Source organism: Carcharhinus amblyrhynchos, chromosome 7, assembly GCF_965287045.1.
Source record: "Carcharhinus amblyrhynchos chromosome 7, sCarAmb.v2.hapA, whole genome shotgun sequence".
Classification (NCBI taxonomy): Eukaryota; Metazoa; Chordata; class Chondrichthyes; order Carcharhiniformes; family Carcharhinidae; genus Carcharhinus; species Carcharhinus amblyrhynchos.
The window spans coordinates 4,139,373-4,150,915 of NC_137330.1; the positions used below are offsets into that span (position 1 = coordinate 4,139,373).

General features: G+C 50.4%; 1 protein-coding gene across 1 annotated transcript in view; it reads right to left on the reverse strand.

Moving 5' to 3' along the window:
• Nucleotides 1–709: 709 nt before the first annotated feature.
• ttyh1 (tweety family member 1) overlaps nucleotides 710–11,543 on the reverse strand; it is a 28,883-nt gene continuing 18,049 nt past the window's right edge. Inside the window, exons 9-12 of the mRNA XM_080193131.1 lie at nucleotides 9,789–9,881; nucleotides 3,697–3,789; nucleotides 1,813–1,958; nucleotides 710–896 (exon numbers count right to left, since the gene is read on the reverse strand). Coding sequence (XP_080049257.1) covers nucleotides 710–896; nucleotides 1,813–1,958; nucleotides 3,697–3,789; nucleotides 9,789–9,881 — 519 coding nt within the window. The remainder of the gene's footprint in view (nucleotides 897–1,812; nucleotides 1,959–3,696; nucleotides 3,790–9,788; nucleotides 9,882–11,543) is intronic.

An 11,543-nucleotide genomic window follows, 5' to 3' on the forward strand; every position in this document is an offset into this window, starting at 1 on the left:
CACTGTCAGAGGGTCAGTGCTGAGGGAGTGCCGCACTGTCAGAGGGTCAGTGCTGAGGGAGTGCCTCACTGTCAGAGGGTCAGTGCTGAGGGAGTGCCGCACTGTCAGAGGGTCAGTGCTGAGGGAGTGCCGCACTGTCAGAGGGTCAGTGCTGAGGGAGTGCCGCACTGTCAGAGGGTCAGCACTGAGGGTCAGTACCGAGGGAGTGCCGCACTGTCAGAGGGACAGTGCTGAGGGTCAGTGTTGAGGCAGTGCTGAGGGTCAGTGCTGAGGGAGTGCTGCACTGTCAGAGGGTCAGTACTCCTTATTTAAAAGTAAACTGTCCAACGGCAGACTACTGAAACTCTTCCCAGTATTCCAGGAGTTATTACAAGGAGGCTTGCAATGTGGAAATGAGTTTATTCTGGCTGTTATTTAGTGTGTCAGTCTGGGGAGATTGGGGAGACTCTGGCTGTGGGTTTTGAGTAAAGGATGAGTCCAGACACCTGGATTCTGCACAGTGTGAACTGCTGTACAATCTGAATCTCTCCATCTCCTTCTCAGTGCTGTCACCATGGGCGTGTCAGAGCTGACCTCTGACCTCCACAGCCACCCCTGAAGCCAGGCAATGATAATCACCCCTCTTACCTCATCCACCTACACCCAAGACCCCCTGATCTTCCAACCCCCCCCCCAAACTCTCTCCTCCACTACTGTCCCTTGGAGGGAGTCACATATAATGGGCAATGTGGGTACTGGAGATGGGTGGAGCACTGGCCTGGGCACTACCCTGCCCGGCAAAGCTGCTGGCATAGGCGTAGAATGCGGGCATAGCTGGTCTGGCAAGGTGGCGGGGTCTCCGACACGCAGGGCTGAAGGGGTCCTCCTCCTCCTCGATGTCCCTCAGATTGGGCGGCCTACACAATTGGGGAGGGAGGGGGAGAAGGGGGGGCGTGGCGGGATGGGGAGGGGGGGACGGGAGGGAGAGGGGGGACAGGAGGGATGGATGGAGCAGGTGAAGTGAGAGGGGTGATGGAGAAAGGAGGAGATGGAGAGAAGGTTAGAAGCGGAGGAAGATGTCAGTGGACAGAAAATACAAAATCCTCAACACCCAGTCCCTCACCCAACCCTCACTCACCAAACCCCCGCTCAACACTGCGATGCTCAGTAACCCGCCCTCACCAAACCTGCCCTCACTATCGCCTCCCTCACCGTGTCCACACTCACAGGCCGGAAGTTTACTGGCACGCTGGCCCCCATCCCGGGGGAGGGTGAGGCTCGGAGAACGGCATTCTCTATTGGCCTCGGGTGGGATCGTACAGACCTCAGGTGGACGTGCCGGTAAAATTCCACCCGCAGTGTCCGTACGCACAACCCCCTGCCCCTCATCATCATTTCGCTCTTTCCTCCACCCCTCTCAGGCACCCCTCTCTCACTTTCACTCCCTCTCCACCTCCTCTCACTCCATCCTCTTTCACTCCCTCCACCGTCGTTCTGTCTTGCCTCACTCCCTCCCCCTCACTCGCCTTCTTCACGCCTCCTCACTCCTCCCACTGACTCCCCCCCATCTCACCCATTCATCTCTCACTCCCTGTTCTCTTAACTCCAACCCCGCTCTCTCGATCGCTCCCACTCTCCCTCTTACAGCTTCCCTGAAACCAGCCCCTCGTTCCCTCACCTCTCATTCCCTCCTTCACACACTCTGCCTCCCTCACTCTGCCTAACCTTCTCGATTCTCACTCTCTGTCCCCCACCCTCTCTCTGCACTCATCAATTCCTCTCACTCACACCCCCCTCTCCTCCCGATTCTGGAACACTCAGTGTCGATCCTACCTGTCATGCTTGAGTTTCTGCCAGATTCGGGGCAGGGTGTATACGGTGGAGCAGTACGAGAGGAGAGTCAGGAAGGAGAAGACACACAGATAGAGAGTTCCCTCCATTGCATTGTAACAAATTCCTCTTAAAACCTCCACGTAATGCTGCGCAGGAACAGGGAGAAACAGAGCGGAAAGCGATTAGAGTCAAGGTGTTCCACTCTCCACTCATCCTCTCCCCGTCTCCCTCAATCCTCCACCCTCTCTCCATCTCCCTCAATCCCCCACCCTCTCCCCGTCTCCCTCAATCCCCCACCCTCTCCCCGTCTCCCTCAATCCCCCACCCTCTCCCCGTCTCCCTCAATCCCCCACCCTCTCCCCGTCTCCCTCAATCCCCCACCCTCTCCCCGTCTCCCTCAATCCCCCACCCTCTCCCCGTCTCCCTCAATCCCCCACCCTCTCCCCCTCTCCCTCAATGCCCCACCCTCTCCCCATCTCCCTCAATCCCCCACCCTCTCCCCGTCTCCCTCAATCCTCCACCCTCTCCCCCTCTCCCTCAATGCCCCACCCTCTCCCCATCTCCCTCAATCCCCCACCCTCTCCCCCTCTCCCTCAATGCCCCACCCTCTCCCCATCTCCCTCAATCCCCCACCCTCTCCCCCTCTCCCTCAATCCCCCACCCTCTCCCCGTCTCCCTCAATCCCCCACCCTCTCCCCGTCTCCCTCAATCCCCCACCCTCTCCCCGTCTCCCTCAGTCCCTCACCCTCTCCCCGTCTCCCTCAGTCCCTCACCCTCTCCCCGTCTCCCTCAATGCCCCACCCTCTCCCCGTCTCCCTCAATCCCCCACCCTCTCCCCGTCTCCCTCAATCCCCCACCCTCTCCCCGTCTCCCTCAATCCCCCACCCTCTCCCCGTCTCCCTCAATCCCCCACCCTCTCCCCGTCTCCCTCAATCCCCCACCCTCTCCCCGTCTCCCTCAATCCTCCACCCTCTCCCCGTCTCCCTCAATCCCCCACCCTCTCCCCGTCTCCCTCAATCCCCCACCCTCTCCCCGTCTCCCTCAATCCTCCACCCTCTCCCCGTCTCCCTCAATCCCCCACCCTCTCCCCGTCTCCCTCAATCCCCCACCCTCTCCCCGTCTCCCTCAATCCCCCACCCTCTCCCCGTCTCCCTCAATCCCCCACCCTCTCCCCGTCTCCCTCAATCCTCCACCCTCTCCCCCTCTCCCTCAATCCTCCACCCTCTCCCCGTCTCCCCCAATCCCCCACCCTCTCCCCCTCTCCCTCAATCCTCCACCCTCTCCCCGTCTCCCTCAATCCTCCACCCTCTCCCCGTCTCCCTCAATCCCCCACCCTCTCCCCGTCTCCCTCAATCCCCCACCCTCTCACCGTCTCCCTCAATCCCCCACCCTCTCCCCGGTTCCCTCAATCCCCCACCCTCTCCCCGTCTCCCTCAATCCTCCACCCTCTCCCCGTCTCCCTCAATCCTCCACCCTCTCCCCGTCTCCCTCAATCCCCCACCCTCTCCCCGTCTCCCTCAATCCTCCACCCTCTCCCCGTCTCCCTCAATCCCCCACCCTCTCCCCGTCTCCCTCGATCCTCCACCCTCTCCCCGTCTCCCTCCATCCCCCACCCTCTCCCCGTCTCCCTCCATCCCCCACCCTCTCCCCGTCTCCCTCGATCCCCCACCCTCTCCCCGTCTCCCTCGATCCCCCACCCTCTCCCCGTCTCCCTCGATCCCCCACCCTCTCCCCGTCTCCCTCAATCCCCCACCCTCTCCCCGTCTCCCTCAATCCCCCACCCTCTCCCCGTCTCCCTCAATGCCCCACCGTCTCCCTTAATGCCCCACCCTCTCCCCGTTCCCTCAATCCCCAACCCTCTCCCTCACTCCACCACCTACCCACCTTATTGAAACCTCGACAGTGGATCAGGGCTGTGAGGTGATGGAAGATTTGCTCGGTTGTGTTCAGGGTCTGCTGGGCTGCGAGCAGACTGGTCTGTGACGGAATGGAGAGACACACTGGGTCAGAGCACAATGGACTGGGACTCAGGGGGAGCTGAGCTCAAGGCATTCAGTGGGATCAGAATCTTCTCTCACTCTATTCTCATCTCATTTCCTTGCTGCTTACCCCAATGTGAATGCTGATCACACATGCAACATACGTATGTACGAATTCAGAGCAGAGGTCGGTCATAGGGTCCCTCAAGCCTTCTGCACCATTCATAAGGTTATGACTAATCTGATTGTAACTCCGACCCCATATTACTGCCTCCCCATTCCCCCCATTAACATTTCACCCCCTCAAGAGTCTAAGGTACAGCACAAAAGGCTCCTTAATAAGTATGGTGCTTAATAAGTATATTAGCATGATAGGAGATTGACTAAGAGATACAAAAGGGTCCAGAGGGACAGTTTTTTCACACAGAGGGTGGTGAGTGTCTGGAACAAGCTGCCAGAGGTAGTAGCAGATACGATCTGATTTTCAGAAAGCATTTAGACAATGACATGGGCAAGATGGGTATAGAGGGATATGGGCCAAATGCGGGCAATTGGGATTAGCTTAGTGGTTAAAAAAATGGATGGCATGGACAAGTTGGGCCGAAGGGCCTTTTCCATGCTGTAAACCTCTACGACTCTATGATAGAAGATAGAGAGTTGGAATAAGAAGGCCATTTTCAGAATGACAATCTGTAACTAGTGCCACAGGGATCAGTGCTGGCACCACAATTGTTTACAATATATTTTCATGTCTTTGGAAGTGGCAAGTTTCTGGATGACACAAGGAGTCTCCAGAGGGATAAAGATAGGTTAAGTTAATGGGCAAAACCTTGGCAGATGGAGCAAGAAATTGAGAATTCATGCACTTTGGTAGGAAGAATAAAGAAGCTGAATATTATTTCTATGGAAAAAGACTGCAGGAAGTTAAGGCACTGAGGGATTTGGGGATCCTTGTGCATCAATCCCAAAAAGCTATGCACTCTAGCTTTTCAGCATCAGGGAAGTCAATGCAACATTGGCCTTTATTCCAAAGGAAATACAGCGGGCACAGCACCAGGGGCCCAGGTTCAATTCCAGCTCAGGTCACTGACTGTGTGGAGTTTACACGTTCCTCCCCTGTCTGTGTGGGTTACGTCCGGGTGCTCCGGTTTCCTCCCACACTCCAAAGAACATAAGAACTAGGAGCTGGAGTAGGCCATCTAGCCTCTCAAGCCTGCTCCGCCATTCAGTAACATCATGGCTGATCTTCTTGTGGACTCAGCTCCACTTACCTGCCCGCTCACAATAATGCTTAATTCCTTTAATGTTTAAACATTTATCTATCCCTTCCTTAAAAACATTCAATGTGGTAGCCTCAACTGCTTCACTGGGCAGGGAATTCTACAGATTCACAACCCTTTGTGTGAAGAAGTTCTTCCTCAACTCAGTCCTAAATCTGCTCCCCCTTATTTTGAGGCTATGCCCCCTAGTTCTAGTTTCACCTGCCAGTGGAAACAACTTCCCTGCTTCTATCTTATCTATTCCCTTCATAATCTTATATGTTTCTAGAAGATCTCCCCTAATTCTCCTGAATTCCAATGAATATAGCCCCAATCTATTCAGTCTCTCCTCATAGGCCAACTCCGGAATCAACCTAATGAATCTCCTCTGCACCCCCTCTAGTGCCAGTATATCCTTTCTCAAATAAGGAGACCAAAACTGTACACAGTACTCCAGGTGTGCTGCAACATAACCTCGCTGTTTTTAAACTCCATCCCTCTAGCAATGAAGGACAAAATTACCTCCTTAATTACCTGCTGCATTTGCAAACCAATTCCTTGAGATTCCTGCACAAGGACACCCAGGTCCCTCTGCACAGCCGCATGCTGCAATTTTTTACCATTTACATAATATTCCATTTTGTTGTTGTGCCTACCAAAACGGATGACCTCACATTTGCCAACATTGTACTCCATCTGCCAGACCCTTGCCTACTCATTTAGACTATCTATATCCCTTTGCAGACTTTCAGCATCCTCTGCATACTTTGCTCTTCCACACATCTTAGTGTCATCTGCGAATTTTGACACACCACACTTGGTCCCCAACTCCAAATCATCTATGTAAGTTGTAAACAATTGCGGTCCCAACACTGATCCCTGAGGCACACCACTAGTCACTGATCGCCAACCAGAAAAACACACATTTACCCCCACTCTTTGCTTTCTGTTAGTTAACCAATCTTCTTTCCACGCTAATACATTATCCGTAACACTGTGCACCTTTATATTATGTGACAGTGTTTGGTGCGGCACCTTGTGAAATGCCTTCTGGAAATGCAGCTACACCACATCCACAGGTTCCCCATTGTCCACTGCACATGTAATGTTCTCAAAAAATTCCACCAAATTAGTCAAACATGACCTGCCCATCATGAACCCATCCGCCTCTTACCAATGGGACAATTTATATCCAGATGTCTCATTATTTCTTTCTTGATGATAGATTCAAGCATTTTCCCTACTTGAAGTTAAGCTAACCGGCCTATAGTTACCTGCCTTTTGTCTACTTTTTTAAACAGTGTCGTCACATCTGCTGTTTTCCAATCTGCGGAAACCACCATAGAGTCCTGTGAATTTTGGTAAATTACCATGAGTGCATTTGCTATTATTCCTGTGACCTCTTTTAGTATCCTGGGATGCATCAGGGCCAGGAGACTTGTCTACCTTTAGCCCCATTAACTTGCCCAACACTATCTTTTGTGATAACGATAATTTCTAGGTCCTCTCCTGCCATAGCCCTCCTGTCATCAATATTTGGCATGTTGTTTGTGTCTTCCACTGTGAAGACCGACACAAAATACCTGTTCAATGCCTCAGCCATTTTTGCATTTCCAGTTATTACATCCCCCTTCTTGTCCTCTAAAGGACCAATGTTTACTTTTGCCACGGTATTTCGTTTTATATATTTGTAGATACTTTTGCTGTTTTTATATTCTGAGCTAGTTTACTCTCATAATCCATCTTACTTTTCTTTATAGCTTTTCTCGTGGCTTCCTGCTGACCTTTAAAGATTCTCCAATCCTCTAAGTTCCCACTAATCTTTGCCACTTTGTATGCATTCTTTTTCAATTTGATACCCTCCTTTATTAGATATCCATGGCTGATTATCTCTTTTTCGACAGTCCTTCCTTATCACTTTTGCTGAGCACTGTAAAAGATCGCTTTGAAAATCCTCCGCTGTTCCTCAGTTGTCCCACCATAAAGTTTTTCCTCCCAATCGACCTTAGCCAAGTCCTCCCTCATCCCTTTATAGTCTCCTTTGTTTAAGTACAAGAAACTGGGATTGGATTTTACCTTCTTACGCTCCGCCTGTATTTTAAATTCAACCATACTGTGATCGCTTCTTCCAAGAGAATCCCTAACTGCAAGATTATTAATTATTCCCGTCTCATTACACAGAATCAGATCTAGGATAGTTTGCTCCCTTGTCCGTTCCGTTACATACTGTTCAAGGAAGCTATTGCGGATACATTCAATGAACTCTTCCTCGAGACTGCCTTGACCGATCTGGTTTGACCTTTTGACATGTAGGTTAAAATCCCCCATGATAATTGCTGTACCATTTTTACATGCAACAGTTATTCCTCTGTTTGTTTCTTGCCCCACCATGATGTTATTATTTGGTGGCCTATAGACTATGCCTATCAGAGGCTTTTTCTCCTTACTATTTCTAATTTCTACCCAAATGGATTCAACCTTTTTTTCCGTAGAACCTATATCATCTCTCACTGCCACCCTGATATCATCCTTAAATATCTTAAATATCAGAGTGACACCACCTCCCTTAGCTTCCTGTCAGTCCCCCCGAACAGTTTGATACCCCTGGATATTCCACTCTCAGTTGCGCAGATGCTGCAACCAATCCTCTGTAATGGCCACCAAATCATACTCGTTCACAATGATTTCTGCCGTCAACTCATTTACCTTCTTTTGAATGCTACAAGTATTCAGATAAAGTGCCCTTATGTGAGTTTTTGTACCTTCTTTTTGAATTCTAACACTTCCATTAATAACATCTCCTGAGTTCTTCCTTTTAACTTTTATCCTGTTTTTTTGATGTAGTTGGAACCTTCTCCCCACATTTTTTCCTCGCTCCCTCCTTTTTGGACTCCTTACATAGGTTCCCATCCCCCTGGCATATCAGTTTAAACTTCCCCAACAGCTCAAGCAAACAGTCCCCCGGGACATCTGTCCCAGTCCTGCCCAGGTGTAACCCATCCAATTTGTACAGGTCTCACTTCCCCCAGAACTGGTCCCAATGCCCCGGGGATCTGAAACCATCTCTTCAGCTATATATTTATCCGATATACTCTCTCATTTCTACTCTGACTAGCACCTGGCACTGGTAGTAATCCTAAGCTCAGTACCTTTTGAGGTCTGATTTCTTAACTTTCTTCCTAGCTCCCTGTATTGTGCTTTTAGGACCTCATCATTTTTTTTTAAACCTACATCCCTTGTACCAACACGTACTGTGACCACTGGCTGTTCCCCCTTCCCCTTCAGACATCCTTGCCCTAGCACCAGGGAGGCAACATACCATCTCGTTCACGGTCACAGAAATCTCTGTCTATTCCCCTTACAGTTGAATCCCCTATAACTATTGCACTGGCACACTTTTTACCCCTCCCCTCTGCAGCAGAACCAACTGTGGTACACTGAGTTTGGCTGCTGCTGCTTTCCCTAGAGAGGTCATTCCCCTCAACAGTATCCAAAGTGGTATATCTGTTTTGCAGGGGAATGGTCACAGGAGATTCCTGCACTGCCTGCCTATCTCTCTTGCTCTGTCTGGTGGTCACCCTCTGGAGGGGGGAGGGGGATGTGGGGGTTAGGTGGATCGGCCATGCTAAATTGACCCTTAGTGTCAGGGGATTAGCAGGGTAAATATGTGGGGTTACGGGAATAGGCCTGGGTGGGACTGTGGTCGGTACAGACTTGATGGGCCGAACGACCTTCTTCTGCACTGTAGGATTCTATGATTCTATAAAACAATAGAGGGAACAAAAACAGAGATGCTGGAAAATTTCAGCAGGTCTGACAGCATCTATAGAGAGAGAATAGAGCCAACGTTTCGCGTTTACGTGTCATCAAAATGTTGGCTCTATTCTCCGTCCACAGAACTGCTGAGATTTTCCAGCATTTTCTGTTTGTGTTTCAGATTCCAGCATCCGCTGTATCTTGCCCTTATAAAAATAGGGGAGTTTTGCTGAAACTATAAAAGGCACTAATTAGACCGCGCCTGGAGTAGCATGAACAGTTTTAGTCTCCTTATCTAAGGAAAGATATACTGGCATTGGAGGTAGTCCAGAGAAGGTTCACTTGGTCAATCCCAGATAGGGCAGGAATTTCTTATGAGGACAGGCTGAGGAGGTAGGACCTGTACTCACTGGAGTTTAGAAGAATAAGAGGCTACCTTATTGAGACATATCAGATTCTCAGTGAAGGGGTGGGGGGGGGGGGGGGGGTGGATTGACTGTAGATGCTCCAGGGTTGTTCCCCTACCTTCTGGGAGAGTCTAGGACCAGAGGGACGTAATCTCAAAGTAAGAGAGCGGCTTATTAAAAAGAGATGAGGAGGAATTTCTTCTCTCAGACGGGGAATGGGGGTCATTCTCTGTGAAATTCTCTCGCCTCACCATCGCCCCACCCTCCCCTCCCCTCCCCTCCCCTAGATAGCATTAGGAGCTGTGGCTGGTTGAATATTGAGTTAGACAGGTTTCTGATTGACAATGGGGTCGAGGGTTACAGAGGCAAGGCTAAGCAGGAATGTTGGTTTGAGGTTCCAGTCAGATTGGCCATCATCTTATGGAATGAGGGAGCAGGATCGAGGGGCTGAGTGGCCTACTCCTCCTCCTAATGTTCTTGTGATCTGTGCACACCCACGGTGCCAAGTTCCGTCACCCTCCACAACCTAAGTCACCACCCTCTCAGCACCATCAACCCCCATCTCGGTACGTTACCTGTGCTGATGGGAACTCTGCAATGGCTCCTCTCTCCAGACTATGGATCTGAGAATGGATGGTGCTCATCGCCCTATGAGAGAGGGTCAAACTCTGTGAAGAGAGACCGAGAGGGAGAGTTAGAGATATCTACCTCCGAAAGTGAAGCGCTCCCTCAGGACTAGCATCAGGGGGAATGTTGGCCTGGATTATGTAGCTCAAATCCTAGAGTATATACATCTGCATCTGACAGTGCAGCACTCCCTCAGTACTGGCACTAGAGGGAGCATTAGCCTGTATTATGGAGCTCAAGTCCGAGAGTATATACATTTACCTTCAAAGTGCAGCGCTCCCTCAGTACTGGCACTAGAGGGAGCATTGGCCTATATTATGGAGCTCAAGTCCGAGAGTATATACATTTACCTCTGACAGTGCAGTGCTCCCTCGGTACTGGCACCATAGTAGGGGTGTCTGCCTGACTGTAAGCCGAGGCTGTTTGATTGTAAGAAGTCTCACAACACCAGGGTAAAGTCCAACAGGCTTATTTGGCAGCACAAGCTTTTGGAGCACTGTGCCCACCCCAGTCCAACACTGGTATCTCCACAGCATGATTTGATTGTTCCAGATCATAGGAAGATTTATTGAGAGGACAGTGAAGATATTTATGCTCTGAGACATCAGCAGATGTCTCTGGCCTTACAAAGAGTAGATTTTGAGTCTCCCAGAGTTCCAGAAAGGTGTCATTGGCATTAAGCTGTGAACAGTTTGAAAACAATCCGTTGATTTCAAAGATGAAAGGTCAAGAATAGCTAATTAGCATTTCCCCTGGATGCTGGGTTAGTGTGTTTCACATTACCGTGGGGTAATGAGCAAGGGAGGCCATCTTTGAGATCGGGTTACAGGCTTCCCTATAAAACAATGCCAATCCCAGACACGCAGCAGGGTCGGGTGGTTGGCTGAGAACAAGAGGCTGCCCCGGCCCTGTGGCCTGCCACAGCTGGATGCAGGAGGGAGATGGTCTTGCGTTGAAGTGATGCACCCTGCAACCTTCAAGGGATTCCAGGAAATTTATCCTGGCATAGCTAGAGGGGAGGAATCAATAGACCAGGAGTTACTACCTGCAGTGCATTGAAGGAACTGTCCAGAAACGAAGGGAAACATTTGGACGATGCTCGAGGTTACTACTTGGTGATGAGGGCATACGGGAATCGAGTGGAAGTTGGAGACAAATATGGACTTTGATTCTGTGGAATGTGTGATGTGTAATTGATAAACAAGGGCATATTCCTCTCTGCAGTGCAATTTATAGAATAAAAGTGACATTTAGTCATTGATGCTTTTGTCATTTGTTGCCATAAGTGTCTAAAAGCATGAAATGTTAGTGTGGCATTATTTTAGAGAGTAACTGGGAGCACACATCTCTTTTCAAAAGTTAGCTGTGCACAGAGTTCCCTAATGTTGAGAGAAAGACACAGTGGAAGAGAATGGGGGAGGAGAGAGGGAGCGATAACATGCAAAGGAGGAGAGTAAGGAAAAGTGAGAGAGAAGAAGAAAAGGGAGAGGGAGAATTGGATGAGAGAGGGAGAGAGATAGAGAGAGAGAGAGAGAAATGGGGGGCATAGGGGCAGAGTGCAGGAACGAGAGAGAAAAGGGGGATGTGGAGTAGAGTGAGGGACAGATAAAGAGGGAGAAAGAGGAGGATAGAGGGAGGGAAGTGAAGAGGAGATGAGTAGAGTGAAAAGGAGAGAAAGTGAAAGTGGGACAGAAGGAGAGGGA